At 39.8% G+C, this 27,559-nt stretch overlaps 2 protein-coding genes across 4 annotated transcripts; one reads left to right on the top strand and one right to left on the bottom strand.

Moving 5' to 3' along the window:
• The first annotated feature begins 368 nt into the window (after nt 1-368).
• emilin2a (elastin microfibril interfacer 2a) lies at nt 369-13,782 on the top strand. Its single transcript, XM_077723643.1, has 9 exons — nt 369-620; nt 1,240-1,365; nt 1,792-1,982; nt 2,045-3,838; nt 7,269-7,598; nt 8,318-8,371; nt 9,767-9,817; nt 9,907-10,050; nt 10,149-13,782. The coding sequence occupies exons 1-9, from the start codon at nt 493-495 to the stop codon at nt 10,460-10,462; spliced, it is 3,132 nt and encodes a 1,043-aa protein (XP_077579769.1). The 5' UTR covers nt 369-492; the 3' UTR covers nt 10,463-13,782.
• lpin2 (lipin 2) lies at nt 11,507-27,040 on the bottom strand. 3 transcript variants are annotated; one of them, XM_077723645.1, is made up of 19 exons: nt 26,860-27,040; nt 22,659-22,859; nt 21,503-21,598; nt 20,532-20,962; nt 19,890-20,016; nt 19,495-19,792; nt 18,768-18,867; nt 18,517-18,704; nt 18,309-18,402; nt 18,158-18,227; nt 18,002-18,094; nt 17,839-17,921; nt 17,630-17,777; nt 17,240-17,388; nt 16,209-16,295; nt 15,086-15,238; nt 14,094-14,208; nt 13,697-13,800; nt 11,507-13,465 (listed from the first exon to the last, which is right to left on the bottom strand). In XM_077723645.1, exons 1-19 carry the CDS (start codon nt 27,007-27,009, stop codon nt 13,321-13,323), a joined length of 2,832 nt encoding a protein of 943 aa, XP_077579771.1. In that variant the 5' UTR covers nt 27,010-27,040; the 3' UTR covers nt 11,507-13,320. The 3 variants fall into 3 exon arrangements, with proteins under 3 accessions (XP_077579771.1, XP_077579773.1, XP_077579772.1); XM_077723647.1 differs by lacking the exon at nt 26,860-27,040 and adding an exon at nt 26,434-26,832; XM_077723646.1 differs by lacking the exon at nt 26,860-27,040 and adding an exon at nt 25,413-25,512.
• Nucleotides 27,041-27,559: the final 519 nt, after the last annotated feature.

Raw genomic sequence — 27,559 nt, 5'->3', positions numbered from 1 at the left:
CCCCAAAACATGTATGCTAGGCTAATTTAGCACCCTAAATAGCCCATAGATATAATTATAACAGTTTTTACCATGTTATTGTCTTCCGCCAATCCTCATTCTTAGCTGAGCCAGGCTCCAGCACCCCCACCAGGATAAATGAATGACTATACTATTCTTCTGTTTACACATCAGGGGGCGGGGTTTTGTTGGGGGGGTTGGGGGGGTCAACAATTTGTCCCCCCAGGCGCAAAATTCGTCAGCACCGCCCCTGTCTTTGCGGCTAATTAAGGGGTGAAAGAATAGCAACAAAAAACAACAACTTTTCCATTGGGTTGTTTTATTGGAGGGGGCGTGGCCTATTTAGGTCACGCCTTCAAGTTGTTGGAGTTAACTTTTCAGCCCTTTTTTTTGGAAGAAGCTCGCATACCACGTAAAGAGAATGTCAACTTAGAGCCGTTGTTTTTCAGTAGTTTGTAGTTTTTAGATTTTATGTGGGTAAACTAGTCCAGCATGGATGTCGGGGGTGCTGTGAGATGGGCGTTGTTCACCTTTTTCTGCAACTTTTTCACCCACGGTTTTCCTCCACCACCTTCTCACGATCTTCTTCATACTGGAGTGGTACACAGACATAGAAACAGGTCAGAAATTAACATTTTATTCATCAATTTTGCTCTTTTTTGGACTTTTTTAAGAAGTTCCCTCAGGGCGGTTCTCCTTGTTCGGGTCCAACTTGGGTGTGTGCGCTTATGGAGAGAAGAAAAATGTGTGTTCTTGGCACTTTTGGGGGTAAAATCGGGACTTTTCAAGATAAGATATACATTGAGGAATGTGAGTGGGTAATAAGCGTGAAGATTTTCAAAATAAGTCTGCATAAAGGTCACTATAATATTAAAGAACGTTTCATTATGATCTAGCACCCTCCCACGCCTCTAAACTTTAAAAAGTATACATATTTTACATTTTTTCAACCAAAAAAAAAACAGATTTTTTGAACAGATTTGCCATATTTGTCTATTTTAATATTATTTTCTACTAGTGTTCAATCCTGATTGGCCACAATGGCAGTGAAAAATGTTTATGTTTATAACTGTCGATACTTGTGAAGAGTTAAGGGTTACTACACCAGGGGTGGGCAAACTTTTGGGCGAACCGGGGGCCACATTGACTTTAAAAATGTGACAGAAGGGCGGAGTTAGCAGAAGATATGATACATATAAAAAAGTGCATCCGTTAACAGTACATATGAAACATCAACAGAAACTGGTGTGCCTACGTGGTGCATAAAAACGTCAGCTGTGCCGTACAGGGCAGCGTGGAGAGCTTCCAGGAGCCAATCAGAGCCCCCTGCCCATCCTACCTGACCAACTGCCCTCATCAAGTCACGTGAGTCCTGCCATCGTCACTTTAAAAAAAATCGGGTCAGGTTTCAGGGTTTTATTTCCATCTGAAAGCAGGATGATGGGTGTTAGTTAAATTTGGGGTGAGGTAGAGGGGGGAGACCCAATGGGTCATCAACTTACCAGATGTTTTTTTTTTTAAGACGAAACCACTGACTGGGGGAGGTGATGTCATCCATTGTTTCCCTGAGAACTTTTTAGTCTTCGCAGCATCATGAAAAGGAAGCTGAAATTGTAGTTTTCAAAATAAGATGCGTTATTTTTATTTTTTTTACCCTAAACCTTTGATTTCAACAGCATATAATGTTTAATCCCGCCCACAGGATACTGTAAATTTGCATATTTGTCTACTTACCCACTCTTATGGCAAATTGGTACATTGCTTCTAATGGTTATTTTCGGTATTTTTCAGATACAAAACCCGCTTCCGACCCACGTACAAGATCGCCACCAAGAAAGTGACAGAATTGGAATGGCGGTGTTGTCCAGGCTACCAAGGACCCGGCTGTCGGGATTTGAAACCCACACCCGAGCATCAGGTTGTCCAAGGATCCCAGTCCTATGGACAATCAAGTACCGGGTACTCCAATAGACCCATCCAGAGTACGTCTTTACACATTAAACATTCACAATCTGCATGGCATCACAATATTTGTCGTTTTCAGGGCCTGAACGGCGAGAGACGGCCCACCACGAGACCAATGACAAGGTTCATTTTCTGGAAGGAGAAGTTAGGCGGTTGTCCCAGACAGTTTTGGACCTACAGTCGACTTTGACGGGGTTAACAACCAGCCTTCGTGCAGAACTACAAGAAGACACCAAGAACACGTTGATAACCCTTTTCAACAAAATGCAGCCTCCAGATAGTGCTAAAGTCCCGGGCCCTGATGATAGTCCCGCCGTCCTCGACGGTCACCAGGCGTCCCGGGGCGCTATAGCCGGAGACAAGGTTCTGGAAAAGATTGAAGGCCGCTTAGATGATATCAACGAGGCTCTTAAGAATAAGGATGAGGCGATTGAGGACTTAAGAGGGACTATATCGAGTCATGAGGGACAGATTCGTGTCCTGATGGACGCTTCGCAATCGCAGACTCCGCTCATGACGGAGTTGGACGTGGTTCAGACTTATATTGATGGAAAAGTTGGAAAACTGAAGCTACAACTGGACCAAAACGTGAAAGAACAGTTGGATCGGGTTCAAATGGTATGCAATGGTAAGATTCAGAACTTGCAGAAGAGCTGCGAAGAGAGTCGGGATAAAGATATGGATGGTTTGACTAAACTGTTGGAAAGCAAGGAAGCGGATTTGAGGAAAGAGATTAGGGTTTTGCGGATGGATATGGCGGCGGCGGATGGGCCATCGCGAACTCAGAGACAAACGGAGACCACCAAGAACCAACCTGAGGACAAAAGCGACCTTAAGGACTTGTGGATTGAGATCGAACGCGTCTCCGAAGCTTACCGCGTCCTCAATGCTCGTGTGGACAACGAACTGGCGCACTTGTTAGAGCCCAGAGAAACAAAAGACACCGTAACGCCTCTCTTGGAGGAATTGGAGGCTCGGTTAAATGTCACCGAACTAAATGCTGAGACTCACTGCTTTTACGTGGAGGAGAAACTAACCAGGACTATCACGGAAGAAGTGTCGGGGTTGAAACAAGTCCTGGACGAACGTCTGAACGGAATGGAGGACCAGTTTACCGATTTGCTAGTGGAGATAAACAATAATTCCTTCCCGGGGTCGTATGGGGACTCGGTGGAAACCGTGCAAGTCCAAGTGGACAACAACAAGTTTCTTCTTCAAGGTTTGGACGACAAGATTAACGCTATCGGGGAAATGTGTTCGGCGGGGTGCCGGAGCTCCGAGTCAGCTACCGGTTCTTCGCCGTCCTCCCAAGGGACGGAAATCGTTTGGAAGGACTTGCGTCAATTTAGCAACGAACTGGACGCTGTTCGTGCCGATGTTAGTGCGAACAAAGACAAGCTCCAGCACCTCCAAGAGAGCGTGGAAAGGGAATCAGTCGGTAACCAGAGACGTTCTGAGACTGTGGACGACGTCCAGAAAGGACTAAACAGCGTTCGAGATAACGTTTTGGGCTTAGCCGGCGCTGTAACCGGACTAAGCGATTCCTTGATCAAATACAACCAAGATATAGTCCAGATAAACTCATCCTGTTGCCAGGCAGACAAACTGACAGGACTGGACGCCGTTCCTGGTGACCCGGATCAGTATCGGTATATAGAAGGACGAGTGGTAGCGCTTGAGAAGGCGTCTCATCGCTTGGATGGCGTCCAAGCTCACGTGGAAGAACTGAAGTTGGGTTTGGAGAGGACTAACGCCACCTGTGGACGGCAACAAGCCGACGTGGTGGAAATACAAAACTCATTGCGGCGTTTTCAAGCTCAACTGTCCGCCATGGCTAGGCAAGTTTCCAAAGATGTCGCCGCTAAAGATCCAGGTGAGTTCAACCAGTTTATAGCGTTTTTTTGGAAAAGTGCTAACACGCTAAAGCCACATCCTTTTAGCTCTAAGTAATGTACACCGTCTAAAGAATTTGGCAAGGGGTTCGAGGGGGGAAGGGGGGGGTTAACTAAATCAAAACTGTCAAAATATGCCTTGCCATTTCAAGTTCGTTGTTTTTCACACTCACCGAAATCTGCTTGTTTTAACTGGCAAAGTAGAAAATGGGAAGAAAGTAATATTCCAAGGGCAGACTTTTTCAATGTACCTGCGCTTAGGGAGACATTTCCCAGGAATGACCTGACAAGTACCTCAAACTGGGTTTTTCAAAATAAAATACAACATTGCCATTGTAGCAAGAGAATGCAAAAAAGAGTCCTTGTTTGGGACATTAACTGTTGTTGGACAGAAAGAGTCTCTGAATGGGATTGACTGCATTCTACATCATAATGTGGTGTCAAATATATGGCCCGCGGGCTGGAAGATGGCCACCACTAAGTTACCTTTTGGGTCCAAAAACAGAACAAGTCCAGCCCACATCAGATCCAGTTGAAGTCTGATTTTCTTCAGAGACACAAAATAGTTTGTTGATTAGTTTCAGGGTAAATTAATAGTTTGGATGTTTACCATATACTCCCAGTTTCCAGTAGTCCAGAAGTTATTCCACTTCTGGCCCAAAGTGAAACAGTACCTCCAGCTCACCCAAAACCCTAATAAAGACAAGATATAATATAGATGAAAAACAAGCACTATAGATAATTTAGTCAATGATTACAGGACAAAAACACAGTAAAAAATGAAGTCCTCAAATGGACTAACTCAGATATGGGCAAACTATGGCTCGTGGGCCACATATGGCCCGGTTAGGCTTTTTAATCCGGCCCACCGACATTGTCCATATATTTTTTTTTCACCCAAGATGGCGCCATCACGCGGAATGCCAGTAGTTGTGTCCACTCTTAATAGTTTTTTTGTGTTTTACAGCCCCTCTATCTTTTTTAAAAGACATTTTAATATTTCTTAATACATTCCTTTATATTTTACTTTGTACTTTATACTTTTCACTTGAGTGATGAGTATGTTAGTACTTTAGTCCTTTCTTTCTGTTTATATTTCATATGTACTGTTAACGGATGCCCTTTTTTATATGTATCATATCTTGTACTGACCCCGCCCATCTGTCCCATTTTTAAAGTCAATGTAGTACCCCCCCAGGCCGAAAACTTTGCCCACCCCTGGTCTAACTTAAACAGATACAATTCTCCCTGAAACTTCCTTCCCAACTCTCCCGAGTTGTATCCATCGTGATAAACATCTGTCCAAACACAAAACCTTCTTGAGCATAATCCCCGCATAATACCCCACACTCTCTCACACCGAGACATTCGGAAGAAAAACGAAAAAAAAAAAAAAATCACATCCCCTAAACGGCCGCAGGGTATTTCCCCGAGTGGGAGGACACGAGTTCACTGGGCCTCTTGCTGGCGTCCTCCTATGTCATTCAATCCGCGGCTCCACCACTAGACCGCCAGGCCTATCATGGAAACTTCCTGTGACTTGCTATGTTGTTGTCCTAAGAATTCCGCAGTTTTCATAGAAGGAATGCGGCAGGTACATTTAAAGTGGGGTTTTTGCGGTGATATAACCTGCTTCCGATGGCCTTTTTCCACCCTGAGTAACATTCTGAGCAATTAAGATTTTCCTTTCCCGTACCACAACGCCGCCGCCGCCGTTGAGCTAAGGGCGCTCACCCCCCCCTCGCATACGCAGTACATGATCAAACTCCAGGGATTCCCGTAGGATGACCTCAGTCTATGGAAGTCGGGGGTCTGGTCCTCATTAAAGGCCCTGACTCACTGCAACGGATGGGGGTGAGTGGAGATCCACACCCACGACCAGATGTCTCGACTGATCCGTGTTGTGATGTCAGAGCTTTCGGGCCTCCCTTTGTCACGGCAGTCCCCAAGCAAAAAAAGCAAAACAGCACGGCAACGCGCTCGTAACATAACATAAACTAATTGTAATGAACTTGGATGACGATGCAGACAAAAATAAGTTGAATCTAACCTTACACTAAACTTAATTCTTAACTTAATTTTGTTTGAAATGTTAATACCTTTCTTCTAAGTACTGTTTAATATATAAGTACTGTTGAAACTAGCTCTCAAAATTATATTCATGAGAGAGTTTAATATCTATGTACTGTTGAATATCTAAGTACTGTTTCGTATCTAAGTACTGTTTCATATCTAAGTACTGTTTCATATCTAAGTACTGTTTCATATCTAAGTACTGGTTCATATCTAAGTACTGTTTAATATCCAAGTACTGTTTAATATCTAACTACTGTTCAATATCAAAGGAGTGTTTAATATCTAAGTACTGTTTCATATCCAAGTACTGTTTAATATCTAAGTACTGTTGAAAACAGCAGATATTTAGATATTAAACTCTCGTGAATATAATTTTGAGAGCTGGTTTCAACAGTACTTAGATATTAAACACTACTTAGATATTAAACAGTACTTAGATATTAAACAGTACTTAGATATTAAACAGTACTTAGATATTAAACAGTACTTAGATATTAAACAGTACTTAGAGATTAAACAGTACTTAGATATTAAACAGTACTTAGATATTAAACAGTACTTGTATATTAAACAGTACTTGTATATTAAGTATGTTAACCAAAAGTTAAGTTAAGACACCCTAATAGTTTTGTGGGATTATTTAAAACATGTGTTTTGGTTTGGCCCAGAGCAAAATATCTAGAAAAAATGTCAGAAAAATCTGTCATTCCGAGCAGTCCGATTATTCAGATGCTCCGTCCAGTCATATGGAAGCCGCGTGCATCTGCAAACAGACGAGTCGTTGTCATAACCAGAAGAGTTATTTCAGTGGTCACAAAGGCATTTCTAATAGAAAACGAAGTACCAACTGTGTTCCTTTGGCTGTCGGTTAGCATTTTCTAGCCTTGAAGTTGGGACTTCAAATAGATATTGTTGCAAAACATGTCTAGAAAATACTCTTGTCAAGCATTTGGAATTCAAAATGAAAACAACGACAGCGCATAACATACAAGACAATTCTTGCTATGTTCCTTTACTGTGGTAACGCTAAGCATTTCCCAACAAACACCATGATTGATTTTGTCAACTAACTCACAACCGGAAGCACAACTGTTCCTAAATTGGGTGGTATTACCCAGTATGTGAAGTTCCTGTAAGTGTTTGCTTTAAAAGCTTCCTGCTCTTCCCACACATGCTAATGTTGTACAAGTGACACCATTACATTGCTCATGTAAACATGTCAAGGCTATTGATTTCCACTTAGTAGATGTGACACCATTACAATGCTCATTTAAACATAGCAAGGCTATTGATTTCCACTAAGTAGTGACACCATTCCATTGTTCCATTCCCCAGGAGTACTCCTCAAACCTGAAACTCCCGCGTCCCACCCAGGCCGAGTCCACCAAATCCACATCCCCCTCATCGTCCCCCCGCCCAGGCAGCCCAATACACACGTGGTGAGGACGGCCCCTCGCATCCAGCCTTCGGTCCCTCGCATTCAGCCGTCGGCCCCTCGCAGCCAGCCGTCGGCCCCCCGCTGGCCCGGGAGCCACGCCGTCCCCGGTGACCCCGTAGTGGAGACGGGCGAGGCGGGACCCCCCGGGTACATGCGTAGAGTGACCGTGAGGAGGGGTTCCGAGGACGGGGCCGGACCACCGATTACCGGCTTTGCGGGGGCGCCAGGTAATGAGATATTCTGCACTTTTTTTTGTTGCTAAATACCATTAAATGCTGTATTTTTTTTTTATTGGAAAAAATATATATTTAGGTTTATCACAGTAAATGGTCCTAGGATCTTTATACTGAATTGAAATATTGTTATACAACTAATATGCATGTTATTTTTTACTCTTATTTTTTGTTTTAAATTTTGTTGCTAAAGGAAGGAATTGTGACTTAATTGTACTTTTAAAATTATAACTAATATCATTGTTTTTGAAGTCATAATAATAGATATAATAACAATAATAATAACAATAACAATAGCAATAATCATAACAATAGCAATAAAAATAATAATAGCAATAACAATAATAACAATAATAATTATTATTATTTATTATATTATATAGATAATTATTATTATTATGTCAGTGTTCTGACTTAAAATTTAAAATTCTAACTTAATTCCGAGTGTAAAATAATAATAGATAAAATTGACATTATAATCTGAATAATTGATATAATAATAATGAATTGCCAGTTTAATTTTAACTTTATTCCCATAATTCTGAATTGCCATATAAAATTCTGCCTTTAAACTCAAACTCCAAAAAAAGATAAAAAATCAGACACTAAACTCCAAATCGCTGCCATCTTTTTTTCATCCCCCTTCTTCTAATCCCCTTTTGTACGTTGCTATGACAATGAAGGCAAAGCATCTTGTCTTTTTTTTTTTGCAGGCTATCCTCCAGTGCAGCCAGTATCAGTCAAGCCCGAGTGGCTCAGCCCTGGAGGTAACCAAAGGGAAGGGAAACTGGGAATAAAGTTGTACCAGTATGAGTGTGAAAGAAGGGAATATTTAGATTGAAGTTGGTGTGGATGGAGTTTGAACCCATCTGCAGATGTTTGACACATTTTCCCCCTCGGTTGCTTAGTTACGTGCTCCCGCCGCGCATATTAGCGTCAAAATCGAACAAATAAAGCCAAGTGCAATTTTCCGTCAAGGCTAAATAAGTGGAATTATGATAAACGCCTTCACAAATAGCCACTTACGTACTTAGATGGATGTACCTGACTGAATACTGTCATTGGCATTCAATCATCTACTTGAGTTATTTGAAAAGTGACATAAAGGGTTTTTATAAAATGTTAAAGATTGTTTTGGGACATTTAATGGCCATGAAGGCCACTGTGAGAAGAAAAACTTAAGTTTTTAGAGTCAAGTTTTGTAGTCATTGGTATGAAAATATTTGGTAGTGTTTATACCGTGTGTCCTCACTAAGGTAAACCATCCATTTTGAGACTCGCACTGTAGCTGGGAGTCGAACCTGGATGCCTCTCTCAGAGGCAGCAGCAAGTACTACTTCTAGTACTACTACGGACACTGCGACTATGACTACCACTACTAATACAGCTGCTACTACTACTAATACAGCTGCTACTACTACTAGTACTACAACAGATACTGCGACTATGACTACTACTACTACTAGTACTACAACAGATACTGCAACTATGACTACTACTACTAGTACTACTACAGATACTGCGATAATGACTACTACTAGTACTACAGATACTGCAACTATGACTACTACTAGTACTACAGATACTGCAACTATGACTACTACTACTACTACAGATACTGCGATAATGACTACTACTAGTACTACAGGTACTGCAACTATGACTACTACTATCAATACAGCTACTACTACTACTACTAATAGTAGCACTACTACAGATACTGCGACTATGACTACTACTATTATTACAGCTACTACTACTAGTAGTACTACTACGGACACTGCGACTATGACTACTACTATTATTACAGATACTACTACTAGTACTACTACGGATACTGCGACTATGACTACTACTATTATTACAGCTGCTACTACTACTAGTACTACTACGGATACTGCGACTATGACTACTACTATTATTACAGCTACTACCACTACGGATACTGCAACTATGACTACTACTACTAATACAGCTACTACTACTACTAATACAGGTACTACTGTGTCTACTACCATTACTAATACTGTTACTGCTACAACTACTACTACGAATACTGCAACTACTAGTAAATCATTCTATTTTCAGCATGTGCGGAAGAAAATCCGTGATATTAGTGAAAAGGCCATGCAAAGCTGATGCCATGAATTTGTTCCTGGCAGGTCCCCTGGCAGCTAAACAGCCCTGGACGCCATCGTACCAAGCGCCACTTGGTAAAGTCCACTTTCCAAAGCTTTTCTTTTCGGGAATGGTCGAAGACTTAAGCTAATAGCCAACTTAACGTAACGATTATCCTCGTTAGGCATCCCAAAGGAGCGCACGACGCTGGCCGATCCATTCTCTTTCTCAGCCGGCCTCACACTTCAACCCTTCTCTGGAGAATTTGGCATGATTCGCTTCGACAAGGTTCTGCTAAACGATGGCGGCCACTACAGTCCTCACACAGGTACTACTACAAATCAACCTCAATCCAATTGTAATCATCTAAAAGTGTGAAACTATCTAAGGTTGGATTATATTCATCTGCCATCCCACCCAATACAGGCTTGTTCACAGTCCCGCAAGATGGTCGCTACCTTCTCTCCGGGATTCTGACGGCGAAACATGGTGAGACGGTGGAAGCGGTTCTGTCCGTGTCTCGGCGTAGCATCCAGAAGTTGCGTAGCTCGACGGCGTCCGCCGGAGACGCCTGTGGCTGCGGCAACTCGGTCTCCTTCGCCCTCGTCGTGCCTCTCCAGCGAGGCGATCGCGTTGGGTTGTTGAGGACGGCAGGCCGATTGGCTACCACCGAAGCCCGGGAGGTTCTTTCCACTTTTAGCGCCCTCTTCCTGTACGGACCCCCAGGCCATCGTCGATAGCTGAAGCTAAAAACAAAACAAAAAAAGACTGGAATGTGAACTGTGTGCATACTTTTAATATATTTGAACCGTTATATCCCCCTATTGTGAATACAGACAGTCTAATTCAGGGTTGGGCAAAGTTTTCGGCCTGTGGGCTACTACATTGACTTTAAAAATTTGACAGATGGGCGGGGTTAGCAGAAGATAGGATACATATAAAAAAGTGCATCCGTTAATAGTACATATGAAACAAAGAGAAAAAAAGGACTAAAGTATTAACATACTCATCATTAAAGTCAAAAGTATAAAGTACAAAGTCAAAAGGAATGTATTAAGAAATATTAAAATGTCATTTAAAAAAAGATGGAGGGGCTGTAAAACACCAAAAACAAAGAAGACTGGACAGAATTACTGCCATTGGCTTCCGTGTGACGGCGCCATCTTGGGGAAAAAAATAATAAAAAATACATTTGGACGTTGGCGGGCCGGATTAAAAAGCCTAACGGGCCATTTGTGGCCCGCGGGCCGTAGTTTGCCCCTAATTTAGCTCATAATCTGCGACATGTGACGGCAATAGACGGTCGTACACGAAAACAAGGAGACAATTCGAGACTTATGCAAATGACAAAGTTATCGAGCTGAAACGAGATTAAAAAATGGAAAAAAAAATAGCATGCTTTACATACCTGGTGTTGTTTTTTTTTCTTTTCTTTTCTTCTACCCACTTGGCTTGGGATTCTTGCTTGCTTCTTGTATGGAGTTTTGAAATTTTTTTGGTTGGCTTTTCTCTCCGGGATGAAAAGTTTTCTTCAAGAAAATCCATCCAAGATCAAATCATCCTGGCAGACTTTTGCATGCTGGAAATGATTTCTTTGGCAATGGCGGTTAAGTTTCTTTCTCATCGGACAAAAAAAAAAAACAGTCCAAAGTTTTTTTTTTAGCAGTAATTCCAGTGAATTCTTTTGATAAACACATTTTGAAATAGTTGTTTTTGGCTGGAAAACAAGTTGGCAAATTGTGAGACATTTGACCTTAAACACAAACATTTTTTTTTGTATTTTTAGAGAACTTTATTGAATACAAACAAAAACCGTGACGGGCCACAATAGCGAAGCGTCATTAGGCTGATTTTTTTTTTTTTTTTTGGTTTTGGACTTATTTTTTCTTTACAATGTTTCCAAACCAAACATTTGGATGTACAATGGCCTTTTTTGTGGTGTTTATGTGGGTGGTCTACACATAAACAAGCATTTTCAGTTTTGAAGAAATTACCCCAAAAAAAGCAGCAAAAAAACACAGTAAATTTTTTTTTAAGTAATTTGCCTTTTTTAACTGATTTTTTTAATCGTAAAATATAACAAAGAGATGTTGGGGCGGGGTTGTTTTTAAGGGGTGACGTGTGCAGTGTCCACACAAGATGTTTTACTTTCACAGAAAGAATGGATTTTTTTCTCAATTACGAAGCAGAAAACAAACATGAATCAACCGTTTGATGCAAAAAATGACGACCAAAACTGACCATGCAGTGTTTAGAATCGTTTTGTGCTTAAAGTCTTGCTATTTTATCACTGAAATGTATCATTTTTAATTGTTCAGAACCTCACTTACGCACCAAAACTCTTCTCCATTTTGTTTAGTTTTAACGAAATGGACCAAAACGACAACAAAAAACTATTTTAAGCATCTTATTTTTCCACATTGGACCCAAAACAAGTGGATATTGCAAATTTGATCAAATATTTAATGGCTAAGGGGGAGTTTGATGCCTAATTAATGAGTTAAATCGAATATTTGCGTTTTTTTGTATAAAATTATAGCAAAGAAATGGCAAAAGCTGAATAGTACAATTGCTCAAGTATTGTTTTTTGTAAGATACTATCACAGTATAAATATTTCCTTCATGTTGATGTGGATTGAGATTGGAGTCCGGTTTTTCTCTAAAAAAACTGCTTATTTCCATCTAATGGGGAGTTTTGCTGTGCTTTTAATAACAGTTCTTCCGATTTTTTTGTTAAATTAGAGCTCCAACGCTCATGCTAGGACAATAGCTTAGCTTAGCACGTATGCTAGCTAGCTAGCTTTCTAAATACACAGCAATTTTGTATGAAATCAAACCACAACTCCTGGCTTTTTGTTTTTTTTAGTCAAGTGTGCAAAGCAGCTATAAGACCAAGTGCGTTTTGGATCATCAAGTAACACGGCTCCTTCGTCATTTTTTTTTTTGTAGAAAACTTGGACGATTTCAGTGTGCGCGCTGACATTGTTGAAGTTTTATCGCTCAGACTTCCAACAAATCATGAAAATGCAAAAAAAAATCAAGTGAAATATCCCAAATGCTGAGGAATGTGAGCGTACCTTTAAAAAAACGGGTGTTTCTTAAAGTTATTGTCAAAAAAACAACAACAAAAAAAGGCTAGCTGTTAACATTGAGTGCTAAATGCTATCCAACAGCATTGAGGCTCTTCAGAATTCAAGCAAAAAAGGCATCCCGATCAGCAATAACTTAAAAAACAAAATGTACTAATCAATCATAAATAACAATAATAATGATGACTCAGCAGAAATGGTGCCTTAAATAGAGTGTTATTATATCCTTATATATAATATTGTCCTATCCGAGATGTAGTCAAATAAGTAGCTAGCTGCTTCATGTTGTGGGAAATGGGAAGAATGACTATGAATACTGAAGTGTCATTTTCGCAACCGTAGAAGTGAATTATGTCAAAGGCTACGTGCGTTTTGTTTGGCAAAAACAAGCCTCGCTCGGGTGTTTTTTGTGTGTTTTTTGCCGGGAAAAGAAACAATCAAAAAGCTTCGGCTCTTCCGAGTGTGTCCGTTTATGCGTCTTGTCCGCCGTGAGTACCTGAGCAAGCTTTTCAAAGCAGGTCGTCGGGATCCACGGCGAGAATAGGTTGCCTCCAGAAGCAGAAGGAGCTGAATTCGGGCATGACGAAAGCTTCGTTCTGTTCTTTGCTCAACAACGGGAAAACGTGTTCCACCAACTCACTTAATCTGCCATAACTGCACCAAAAACCACACAAAACAAGGGTTATTTTTGTTATTTTTATCTCATGGTTAGAGGATGTTATTATTAAAAGTGAAGTGGCATGTGATGAGAGGAAATAACTTGTCAGCTGAGAAATTACATAACAAGAGATTTGTTTGGATAGTGTGGTTTTGTTGATATTATTGTAAAAACAAATAATATAGTGATTCGGGGAAAGAGATAAAAAAGTTTACTGGTTTACGTACGAGGACTTGTTGCCTTTAGTTTGTTCCTGGATGAGCTCTCCTTTTGGGTTGACGGTGAAAATCCGGCAAACTGGAACTCCCACTTCTTTGTATGCGAAAACATCCTGCAAAAAAAAAACATTGTAAACATTGTAAAGTTGGACTGAAAATCGAAATGTGCACAGTTAATGTGTTAAAAAAGCCTTTGGTTTAAGTTGATAAAGGCTTGAAAAAAATAAAATGGTTCTAAAAATGAGCTCTTGAGTTGATTATGTAAGACTAACAAGCGGTTGCCAAGTATTTGCTGTTTTGTACGTGTCAAGTTGACACATTTCGTGTCTCTCAGGAGAGAAAATAATTTGAAGATGTCTGAGTGAGATCACATGACGTCTATTGTTTACGTCTGCTGAAAACTCACGTTGGCTCGGTTGCCAAAGGCGGCGTGGAACGGCTGTTTGTTGTGCAGAAACAGGTTCTTGATGTCGGTCAGGCATTGGATCTTAAAAATCTCTGGCTTCTTCTCTATAACCTCCCTGGGGAAGAAAAAAACAAAATGGGAATGATTATAGGAGCAAGAAAAATTCCTTGGGCCAGTGCAAACGCAATGAAGGGCTATTATGACAGATGCACTTGGCAAAGTCTTGGACGTTGCTGTGGTTACGAACGGAGACGACGACGACGACAGTGGGAAATACAGGAGACAACGCCCGCTTTTATCCGGTGTAATTAAAGTGAAAATACTATAATACAGAGCTGCGTTTAGAACATCGCATTGTACACTTGGGACGAATGTCAACAGAAGATGGCTTTGGTGTTTCTTTGTTAAAATCAAACATGGGTCATCCAAATTTTGGAGGTTTCGGGGTGTATGCAAAAAAAACATTGGATCAAGATTCGCTAAAAACGGTACTCGGACGTTTGGTCGCCCGGACGTTTGGTGGCCCGGACATTTGGTCGCCCCGGACGTTTGGTCGCCCCAGACGTTTGGTCGCCCCGGACGTTTGGTCGCCCCGGACATTTGGTCGCCCGGACATTTGGTCGCCCGGACATTTGGTCGCCCGGACGTTTGACAACATGACAGAGTTTACTGTTGAAATCGTCTCTCAAAATTATATTTATGAGAGAGAGTTTAATATTTAAATATCTACTGTTGAAACCAGATCTCAAAATTATATACACCCGGGCGACTAAACATCCGGCGACCAAATGTCCGGTCACGGATAAAACTGGCTTTCTTAAATTGTATAAAAGAGGAGTCTCTCAATCCCAGCTTGGCAGTCGCAAAAATGTAAGCGATAGCCGATGCCAATAAAAATGTAAACTAAATAAAACATCCTCGCGCCATCTTGTTAAAACACAACATTTCCACCTTGAAGAAAACACGCAAACCGATTCCGCGTGTGTTTTTACCTGTGGAAGGCAGAGAAGAGACTACTGGGGGACAGCATGAGGGGCCCGCGGGGCAAGATGGTGCCGCCGTCGTTGACCCACTGGAGGTACCCCCGCGTCATGTCCGCCATGCCGATGGCGCGGGCCGAGCAGTACAGGAACTTGTAGCCGTTCCTGTCAACGTGAACGGAAGGAGACAAAGTGGGAAGGCGCTAAGAATAGAAGTCTAATTAGATCAGAGCAGAACAGAGCACCAAGAAAGTGGTAGAAATCTTCAGAGAGCTGAGCGCAGATCCTAATTAATGCATAAATGTGTTTACTTCCTTCGAAAATGCGTCAAACAAGATCATATGGCTTCAAAGTGACTGAATGATTTAAGTGTTGCTTTCAGTATATTTTGTCAAAACATTCTGGGAATACTTTCTTAAAAACATCACACAGTTAAATGCCATGTGTTTCATAAATGATGAAGTATACCATATTTTCTCGCATATTAGCTGCCTGCACGTATAAGCCTCACCCTTAAAATCGTTGAATTTTACAATTTCTCGCATATAAGCCGCCAAACGATTCACAATTTTCCCCTCCATATTCATGGTTTTAATAGGGAGTACAAATGTCTTACTTTGAAGGGAAAACCTTAAGAAAAATGATTGCACGTGGTATTTCTGAGATACTGTATCAATCAATTACTGGATTGAACATTACTGCACGTAGACAAATTGAAAAAGGAGGTCATGTGACCAGTACAACCAGACAGTGTGTCCTTAGCGATATAATTTGTCATCCCTAACAATGGCAGGCACAATAAGTATGTTTTTTTAACAAGTTTTATGCAAAAAAAATATTTCCAATTGAATTTTATTCATAAACGTCAAAATATAAATATTTTTTTACCATTTTATCAATTATCTTTTCTCTATTTTGAAATAAATGACCATATTGGCCACAACATATTGTCTTGCATTATGGCATTTTGTGCATGTTAAGTCTAATTTGTGCGCATATAAGCCGTACCCTCGATTCAGTCATCTTTTTTTTGCGAAAAATACAGCGTATATGCGAGTAAATACAGTAATCATGGCAAATTGTAGCATGACAACTGGGAGGCAAACCCTGTCATTGATGCTCATTGTGCACTTACTCGGCTACTGAGTGGTAAAGCTTGGCGATCCCCTGGTGGGTCCAGTCTTTCCCCAGCTGTGGAAGAATCTGTCCAAAGACGTCAGACCTGGAAAGGACATAAAAAAAGTGAAACAACCATCAGCCAGTGAAGGTAAAAAGAAAGATAAGTTGCCCAAATGTAAATGAGCTCATTATGGCGCCCTGTGAGCGCCAGGCTAACAGAAGCCCCATGTCACGGGTCTCCTGTGGGGTCACGGCGGATAATAAGATGAAGTCAATCAGGCTCGTTTTATGTACCTACGCGCCCTGGGCGAGCGGAACTCGGGGAACCGAAGGCGGCGTCGGCGGTGAAACGTCGGAGGTGAGCTGTGAGCTAATTAAAAAGTTAACCCGTAAATAGACATCTTATTAAAATGAGAAGATAGTAGCTATTTTGTGAGGGTTAACGTGTCATCTGGGCCTATCAAAGTTATGCTGGAAAATGGAACAAAACATTTTGGCGGATAATTGCCTTATGTCTTAAAAACGACGAACAAGGCAAGAAGCTTTTGGAGATTGTGTGGGCAAATTCGCAAATACGAAACTGATCAGCTCGAATTGGGAAAAGGCCAGTGTTTTCAATGGGAAAAATTGACAAATGCTACAGTAGAACTAACTGGGATTGAAAATAAATGAATTTTTGAACAGATTGCTATGTATGATACATTTGGTCAGTACTAGAAACAGTACTTAGATATTAAACAGTTCTTTAGATATTAAACAGTACTTAGATATTAAACAGTTTTTTAGATATTAAACAGTACTTAGATATTAAACAGTACTTAGATATTAAACAGTTCTTTAGATATTAAACAGTACTTAGATATTAAACAGTACTTAGATATTAAACAGTAGTTCAATATTAAACAGTACTTAGATATTAAACAGTACTTAGATATTAAACTCTCTCTCTCATAAATATAATTTAGAGAGCTGGTTTCAACAGTAAACTGTAGAATAAAGCCTGATTATCTGTCAGTGAGGAGTGGCTGTGAAAGATGTGGAGCCTACTTCGTGATAGTTCCATCGATGTCTGAGATGATGACTTTGTCATCCCAGTTCCACAGATAGATGGTTCCCTCGCAGCGACACGTGCCTTGGTACTGCGTGGTGATGCTGAATGTCACATCGTTGGGGCCCTCCTTCAGTTTCAGGCTGGCCTGGAAGCACCAATGGGAAAAATAGACCAATGAGACCAATGAAAAGGGGTTGGAAAAATAAAAAACATTTTTATCCTTGACAAGGGCAAGCACCAAATCCAGACAGCAGATGGGGCTGGAACCTGACAAATGAACTCAAAACCATGAGCTTCATCACCACCTTTCCATTTCTTGTTTCTATCCCCCTTTATTCCACTTTGTTCAATACATGTGTAATAACTAGGTTTATACAAGCACTCACGATTTGATCAGAGGAGAGTCGTAGCGACTTCCGGTAGGTGTGCCCACCCGAATGCTGCAAACTGTCACTGGGCTGATGTCTCTCGAGACAAGACACGGCGCTGACCTCTTTGCCCTCTTCGTCACTGGACGAATCATGGCCTTTCGTCCTATAAAAAAAAGCTTTGTTACATTCATCGCCAATGTGTATAATTCTCCTCATTCACTTACAATAAAGTGATATTTTCTTGTGTCATGCCAATTCCTTCCTCCCCTGACTGGGATTCCTCCTTGGCTTCAAGCTTAGTCTCAGACTGCAATGAAGAAAATGAATGTATTAGCTAAAAATTCTACTATAATACCATATTTAAGTTTAAATTCAAGTCCATTCCACCTGTTTGACGGCACTGTCCGCCCTTTTTCGCCAGAACCACCAGCGTCCCGACTTCTTTGGCATTTTTTCCTTCACCCAGGCCTCTTCTGTAGCCTAAATTATACGTCACAGTCGTCAAATATGAATAGTAGGTGCAAAATAATTTGTAATTAGTACCTTAGGTAAATTCTTCTGAAAGGCTTGTAGACTTAGAATCAAGGGAGCAGCAAGAGTCCAATTATAATATCTATTAAAATGCCAAAAAAATTAAGAACCAATGACATTACTGTAAAAAGTCATGTTATCAATACTGTGTCATAATAAATACCTATTTCCTATCTTTACAACAAGGTTGGGGTTATCTATAATTGCTGGATTTTCTGCAAATTCCTGGTAGGTGATAATGTGCTCCATGAACTTTTCTGTGGAGAGAAAAATTGAAAAAAAAAAACTGTTAGAAATAGCTATGAGCAATGTTCCCTTCTAAGCGGCAAAGTGGCTTTATCGCTATGACAACCAAAGCAGACTTGCAGCACCTTTGGATATCTCGGCATTCTCCGTAAGGCCCCCGCACAGCGACAGCGTGACGTCTGGGAGGTCGCCGGCCGAATCGGAAAGACACTCGGTGCCGCTGTCGGCCGCGGCGCTGCCGACCGACTGCGGTGACTGCGAACCCGAGCGGATCTCCGTTTCCATCCAGTGCTTTGCGGCTGCCTCCGCCTCACTGCGTTGAGAAGCCACGAGATAAAACACTCCACATTGCTTCTCACTTTGTCGGTTGTCCTACCTCTTGGGAAAATATCTAGCAGCGACATCGGGCTCAAGTGCATTTAGGTCGTCCAGGTAGATGTCCTCAGGACCCTGATGTTGGCTTCTCTTTGGCACACCTGTATTCCAAAAGAAATAGAGATTTACGGCAAATTTACTCTCACCTTACTGTTAGCGGAAATATTGTATATTTAATTCTGGCCTTGAGTCTATAATGCAATAACAGTACATAAAGTTTTATATTTAGGGGAAAAAATAAGAGGAATTTTGTTAGAGGAAATGTAATACAGTTGTACCTCTACTTACAAAATTAATTGGTTCTTAGACTTTTTTCATAACTTAATAATTTCGTAAGTAGAGGTGCACTTTATATGTAAATTCTTGAATTTAAAATTTGTCAAATTGTCCCACTTTTGTACGAAAAATGTGAGGAAACACCCAAAAATTAGAGAAAATTATAAGGAAATTATTTATTAATGTCTTAAAATAAATAAAGCATAGGAAAGTGATCTCTGTACCGCCAGATAGCGGCAAGAACTTGTTCGACCAGGGCCAAAAGCCATCCATTTTGTAGTACATTTTAGACTTTTACGTGTGCCCTGTGTGAGTGTGTGTATGTGAAAATATGTGCCACAATTGTAGTTTTTAATGGCTTAATTAGGGGAATTCAAAATAAAATAATGGATAAGGAAATTCCTTTACTTTTTGGGGATTTCATAACTGAAAAAATGACTCAGTTGGCTTACCTTTCTTCTTTGAAGGCGAGTCATTCTGCTGACTATTAGACGGGGTGGAGGTGACCACGTTGTATGGGAGCATGTCCACGGGCTCCGTGAGATCAGAAGAAGACTGGCAGATGGTCGTGTCGTCGCTCGTCAGCGTACGAGGCTCGGGCTTGACGATGCTACACGCTAGGTGGCTGCCGTCATCCGGTTCGCCGTCGTCCTCCATGGCCTCGGTGCTTAGTATGACCCTGAAATGGGTGTTCTCCGAGGGGGTGATGGTCACCGTTTTGAGCATCTCTGACTTGTCTTTTTTAATCACCTGGATATTGAGACAAGAGCAGAAAGAAGGGAGAACATTAATGCATGAGAAAGTTTAAATATGGACATAATATGGTTTGGAAGGTTGATCTTTTTACCCGTGTCGTTTCTGGAAATTCTCCCCAGGTCCACTGCATGTGTGACTCGGCTCGTAGTAACGTCTCGGAAGGTCTCACTAACAGTTCAGAATCGCTCTTTGGTGAAAAGGCCTGTGATAAGCCATGGCTAAAATGGAAAAATACAAAATAGGAATCAGAAATTAGAACTTTCAGGTGGACCTAATAGTTTGACAACAAGTCAGAATAATGCTTTAGCCATGCTAATTCCATCTTATCTATGTAAAACGGTCATTTTTGTCATTTTTTTTGTGAAAACCAGCTTCAGATCTGGAAGGAAACAGCGTATATGTAATCATAGTCAAGAAGTTTATCTGCCACTTAGTTTTTTTCATCTTGTCTAAGTAAAACGATCGTTTTTGTCCATTTTGTAGTGAAAACTAACTTCAGATTTAGAAGGAAAAAGTGTTTATGTAATTATAGTCAAACAGGTATATCTGCCACATTTTTTTTTTCAATGTCATTAAGTATTTCTTAAAAAAACAAAACTTTATACTTAGAGGTTCTACCTCAATCAACAATGCTGTTGAAAAACGATGAAGTTACAAGCTAGCTTGCGAAATTGACAGTAGGTTAGCATTGGATTCCGATTTAAGCGCTATATGCGAACTAGCAAAAACCTACCTGTCATTTGTTGCCCAGTCACCATCAGACAACGCGTAACCATCCAGGTTGTGTCTAGCCGCGGGGACTCTATTATCAATGTCGCGTATTGTAGAAGTTGAGGGCGATCTGGACACGTGTGGTACTGCAACATCATCATCGGAACTCAAGTCCATTTCAAATATGTCCTCGTTTGGAGCACCAGCGGGGGGGTTAGCAGCGACGGCGGGTGGGGCCGACATAGGCGGAGTCAGTTCTTCTCTACGAGGGTCTCCTTTGTGCTTTTTCCGTCTTCTTTTCTTCTTTTTTGTTGAGACGGTAGCGGCAGGCGCAGGTAAATCTTCTTGGTCGTCGTCTTCCAAGGCTTTCACGGGCCGGCCCTCCACCTCGGAGATCCAGAAAAGGTGGCTCTCTGTTGGGATGGGGGATGTGGCCAGGTAGGCTGGGACAATCTGCCAAAAAATATGGAAAAATGCTGCAAAATAAGACAACTGTAATGCTAAGAAATAAAACAGAATAGTACTTTTTAAAAATATAATAATAATTAATTACAACAACAAATACATGAGTAGAGAAAGAAAATAATTCATTTTTCTATTTGCAAACAAAAGTGAAGTTTAGTAAGTAGATGCCAGAAAAATGAATAGTCCAGGTATGGGCAAACTACGGCCCGCAAGCCACATAGGGCCCCTCTATCTTTTTTTTTAATTACATTTTTATATTTCTTAATACATTACTTTTTACATTACTTTTTACTTTACTTTGTACCTTATACTTTTTACTTTAATGATGAGTGCTGAGTATGTTAATACTTTAGTCCCTTTTTTCTGTTAATGTTCCATATGTACTGTTAACGGATGCACTTTTTTATTTGTATCATATCTTGTACTGACCCCGCACATCTGTCACATTTTTAAAGTCAATGTGGGGCCACCGGGCCCAAAACTTTGCCCAACCCTGAAATAGTCAAATTATTATCTTTTCATACTTACATTCCGCTGCAAGGTTTCCTGAACGAAAAAGGCTTCACCATTATCCCCAAGTTTCATTTGCAACTCCACCGGCTCTCCATTGACTTCAATGTCAATCTGAATAAAAAATAAAAAACAACAACAATAGTCAGGAACTTTATTTTGAACGTTTCCCATACACATCTTTTTTTTAGAACCTGTCAGGCAGGAAAGCAATGACAGCTCTTAACCGTACTTGACCATTGACCCGCTTTGTCTTTGACACAAACATCCTGCTTGCTAACTCAGCATTTACAATATTTCATATTTGTCTTCCAGGAAGCTTTGGAAGAATGAGTGATAACAGCAGACGCTACCTCCTAATTAACTAATGACAAAGACTCACCATCTGTCCTCATTAAATATTCTAATTGGATGACAGCCCACCGCCTTCAAGTAGTCAACACTAGACTGATCCACTCAATATTGTTATGATTTTGTTCGCGTCTGATATGACATTTTGCAAGACGGCTGGTTGCACAACAAGCCTGAACCGCAGGCGGGCTTTTTCCCACCCACAGGTTTCCTCTCTGCCCACCCATCCAAGTTGTAGTCCTTGTTGCTATGGAGACGGCTCATTCATTCATCCCTAGCAGTCTATCAGTATGCCAGGGAGCTAGTGAGAAAGTACCAACCCCTAATAAAAGGAGGACACACCACCTACCAGTTTCTTTGTATTTGATCTATCTCAGACTTGGGAAAACTACGGCCCGCGGGCCGCATACGGCCCGTTAGGCTTTTTAATCCGGCCCGTTGTCCAAATATTTTTTTTGTTCCCCAAGATGGCGCCGTCACACGGAAGCCAGTGGCAGTAGCTCTGTCCACTCTTTTTTATTTTTCGTGTTTTACAGCCCCTCCATCTTTTTTTAAATGACATTTTAATATTTCTTAATACATTCCTTTTGACTTTGTACTTTATACTTTTTACTTTAATGATGAGTATGTTAATACTTTAGTCCTATTTTTCTGTTTATGTTTCATATGTACTGTTAACGGATGCACTTTTTTATATGTATCGTAGCTTCTGCTGACCCGGCCCATCTGTCAAATTTTTAAAGTCAATGTAGTAGCCCACAAGCCGAAAACTTTGCCCAACCCTATTCTAGTTAACAATAAGAAAATATTTTAGGAATCTCACCACTTTCTCTTTGGAGCGCAACACGCCCAATTTGCCAAAACGCACGTGGAAGGGTGAACACTGGTAAGTGCCATCCCGCTGGCGGACCACCACCACGTCGATGCATCCTGACAACGTCGCCTGATTAATTCCCTTGTACAGCTCCTTGACGGTGACCAGCACCTGCCCGGCCAGCTGACCCACGTAGTTCATATTGTCCACCTGAAAGCATAGTATGAATAATTACACAATGCCACAATGTAAAAAAAACCTTTAAAAACAAAGCACGAGGAAGCTGGTTCGTCTGGAGCACAGGTGTCAAAGTAGCGGCCCGGGGGCCAAATCTGGCCCGCCGCATGATTTTGTGTGGCCCGGGAAATTAAATCATGGGTGGAGACTTTGTTTTAGGATCAAATTAAAATGAAGATTATAGATGAATATTATATTTCCTGATTTTCCCTCTTTTAAATCAATAATCTCATTTTTTATTCATTTTTTGGTGTTTTTAGTTCAAAAATCATTTTTAACTACTTTAATATGGAACATAATGATTCAAAGAGATTTTCCTTTATTAAGAAAATAAAGCTCAGATAAACATTGTTTTAGATCTGTAAAAAAATGGATCCAGTTCTTTTAATCCATTTATTTAAAAAAAATCTAATTATATCTAAAATAATCCGGCCCACATACAATCGAGTTGACGTTAATGCGGCAAAAATAAGTCATGTAATATTTTAAATGGGATAATTTTATTTTATTTTTTCTCCAAATATGACACACTATAAATATATCTACTAAATATACACCAAAAAAATGTGCAAGACCTCATGACAACCCACCATGACCACCACACAATTATGATATAACCCTTTATTTAACCCTTATCAACTCGTTAGCTGTTGTGAAACAGTCATAAATGTTATAGTTTCCAATTTTTTCTTCTTATCAGGATCCTCCGAATTGGACCAATGAGACGATAGCTTGCCGGTCGCAGATGGCTGATAAGGTCACGCTAGCTTGGCAGTGTTTTTCGCTCTGATAACAAGGTGTACTCTGCGGGCTGACGTTTTTGCACACGTGTGTGATATGATCGTTGCTGCGTCCGCTTGTTATTGTGACTCATCAGGAAGTTTGTGGCTTTTTGTTGAATGCCAATTTGGACCGAAATTGTTACGTAAATGGCTACTACAATGGCTCAGAGTTACTGTGACGCATTAATTCATCTATATCCGAAACTTGTGACGGCAAATACAAGGTAAGTACTGTACAAATAAATGGTTTGATCCCTAAAGGGATTATTCAGGTTACATACCAATATAAGCATACTAAAATGAGCGCTTTATTGAACAAGTTATTGCAATTAAGAAGTCTAATGTTTTGTTCATTTGTATCCTTTTTACAATGGGAAGCAATTGAGATAGAGACTAATAGAAAATAAACAAATACATAATAATAATAGATATTAAACAGTACTTAGATATTAGACAGTCCGTAGATATTAAACAGTACTTGGATATTAAACAGTACTTAGATATTAAATTCTCTCTCTTAGATATTAAATTCCCTCTATTAGATATTAAATTCTCTCTCTTAGATATTAAATTCTCTCTCTTAGATATTAAATTCTCTCTCTTAGATATTAAACTCTCTCATGAACAATGTCATGTCAACATTTCACCAGCGATTAAAAGGGACCAAAAGACCGGGGACCAAAAGACCGGCGACCAAAAGACCGGCGACCAAAAGACCGGCGAGCAAAAGACCAGGAACCAAATGTCCAAGCACCGTTTTAAGTAGGCATGAGTCAATCGACTGTGTGACGGGACTGTCAGTCAATGAGTGTACAGTAGAGTTGGCTGGCTGTGAACAGCCTCAGCTGTTTTTCCTCCTGGCTGGCCGCCATTGCGCCAAATTACGCCGATTAACTGTTACGCAGAACTGCAGGCAAGTGAAGTTCTGCGTCAAAGAAGAATTTCCCTAATTTTGTAATAATGCCGTCTATGGCAGAGGCCTTCTTTTTTGAAGAAGTGAAAAACCGCAGAAAGCCCCACAATAAGCAAAAGGCTTCCTTCAAAAATCCAATTCTAGAAAACACCTATGGTGACAAACAACAACGCAATTGTTGGTGTTTGGATGACCCACAGTTGCTTGTCTACTGGAGGACAACACTGGCTTGTCTTGGGAAAGTAACGAGAGCCAAACTATAAACACAAGAATCCGATTACCCTAATTTCAGTTTCAGGTTTCACCATTAACAAGACCCCTGAATGGAAATACTGACTGGCAAAGACAGACAGATAGCAGTTCGCAAATGAAGGACGACATATAAAAAACAAACTGCAGAAGCACCCTTTTCAAATATTAACTCTCAGTACCGATATGGGTAGAATTAACCATTTATGCAACTTTAAATCAACTGAAACTCATGTGACAAGCACATAAGTCTGGTTAAATTAGACAATTTACCCCAAAATTCACAAAAAGTTAAGTCTGAGACTTCAAATGAGACAAAAGTGTCAAAACCAGACAACAGAAACTCACCAAAATAAAACTAAAAGCACTATAAACAGGATTGAAATACCGATGTCAAGCACAACAGATCAAGATCAAAGTCTTCAACGAAAAAACAATTGATCAATATCAGTTCTCCACAGTAGGAAGTATGAACCTACTAAAATAAAACCAAAGTCTAAAACAAATGATCCATATAAATGCACTTTTTACCAGTTCTATCAAGTTAATAGGAATGTAAAATAAAACTAAGATGAAACCTACCAAAATGAAAGAAAGAGATGGACTTGACTGCAAAAACCACCAGACTCAAAACATCCAAATCAAAATCTGCTATTGACAAAACATTCTTGGATACCAAAGTCCGATTGGCTAACAGGAACAAATGCAAAAAAAAAAAAGACAGGAAGTACAAAACCTATCAAAACAAGAGGTCTGTTGTTGTTGTTGTTTTTCTTGAATGAGATGCTCCATTTTTGTATAACATTGTGCAAAATTTTGCATTTGGACTTAAGTCTCATAAAAACATTTTTTAACACAAATTAATCATTGCTAACCAAGACATTTAATTAAGTTTCATTAGTATCTGATGTGGAAAGTGTCATGTGACACATTTGCATTATAAAAGTCATAAAAATGTTCATATATTTATTAAAGCATTTGTTTTTTTTAACCATTTCTAGAAAACTCATTTAAAATATTATACAAACCCACTCCAATCTCATATTTTTATCCACTTTTATAGCTTACACTTGTTTAAATTAATTAAAATGCACAACTTTATAACCAACCATGCATTATTACTCATTCATTGATTATTTTATCACAATTTAGTTATTTATTTGTTTGTTTGCTGTTATTTGTACATTTCCTGCTTAATTAGGTTGTTGACTACTTATTCTTTGACTAGTTATTTATTAATTACTAATTTCTTTATTATTATTCATTGATTAGTTATTGATTTGTTTCTTGTTGTTATTTGTGTACTTCATGGTGACACTTTAAAACTCATTATACTTGTATAAAAACAATAAAAACATTCATAACTTACTAGGGAATCCTCATTCTAAATATGGATAAAAAACAATTTTAAAGAGAAGTCAAAATACCCCAAAATTACTTTCTTTTAAAGGAAAAAAAATAAGGAAGGATGTGGCTACTTACTGGTAGAATGGATATTTTTTTCCGTTGGTATGAACCACAGAAATGCAGTATACTATACAAAATACCGACTTATAAAAATACTTATGCACCAAATAAAGCAGCAATGTCGACGAAAACGTGCCTGGGTTTGAAGAAAAAAACTGCTTTATCTTGATGTTAGAAGAATGAAGTGAAGGAAGTTTTAATGGAAGTCGAAGCCCAAAATGAATGAGTCGTCGTCGCTTGGTTGTCGTCGTCCGTCGGCTAGCTTCTGTTTAGGTGACGTCGGTTTCACCATTAAAACCACACCGAGTGAAACCGTTATCAAGCAATAAACTTCCCCTTGTTTACCTTCTCACCTTCAGGCATTTTACTGGTCTAATAAAAACATGTATTTAATAACCTCATTACCCGAAATGAATCACTTGCAGCTGGGAGGAAAAACGTCAGCTAGCATTGACGCTAACCAGCGCTAGCTAGTACGGTGGTATGACAAGATGACAAACGTCAGCATTAAAGAGCATTTTTATCTTTAAATTAAATAAAATGGCATTTTTCGTAGACATACCGTTGACTTCAGCGGAGGTTTGTTTATCAGCAGCTCCCCGTGTCCTTCATGTCCTCCTCCTCGCCCCCAGTGGGTGGAACTACTGACTACTACTACGACTACTTCTCCCTCCTCCGGGGTAGAAGGAACCTCCCCGAATGACTGACGCATTCGTGGCCGGACCACAGAGCGAGGTTTCGGGGGAGAAGAGGAAGATAAGCATCGCTGTTGTGGATCACTTCAAGATGAGGATCACCATGGTGATAGCCAATTGAAAACATGCAGACATTATTAATACCCACTTGTATTAAATATTTCTTCTTTCTTTTAAAGGTAGAAGTTTAAAATATATTTTAAATCTTTTTTAGGTTTGTATTGTATTGTTGTGAAATTCTGATGTATGTTTTTTGTCAGTTGGGTCATTTCTTAGATATATTGTATTGCATTTATTTTATATGTATTAGTATATTTTTATATTTGTAGTGTATTTGTATTTTTTGCTATGTTTCTCCCTAATGTTATATATTTTTTAGTATTTTTGCTTGATAAATAAAAATATTTTATGGAAAATATGATGTTGGGAGGAATTAAATGTGTGGGTAAATAAATTATTTAGAAAAAAACAAGTATTGGAACATCAAATATTAGACGTATACATATTAATAAGTGCAAAAAAAGACAAAAACAATGACAAGAAGACAAAAAATATACATAATACTTA

The sequence above is a fragment of the Stigmatopora nigra genome, chromosome 9 (genome assembly GCF_051989575.1).
Source record: "Stigmatopora nigra isolate UIUO_SnigA chromosome 9, RoL_Snig_1.1, whole genome shotgun sequence".
In the NCBI taxonomy this organism is placed as follows: domain Eukaryota; kingdom Metazoa; phylum Chordata; class Actinopteri; order Syngnathiformes; family Syngnathidae; genus Stigmatopora; species Stigmatopora nigra.
The sequence above is the reverse complement of the archived record's forward strand: the minus strand, read 5'-3'. Positions and strand labels throughout refer to the sequence as shown.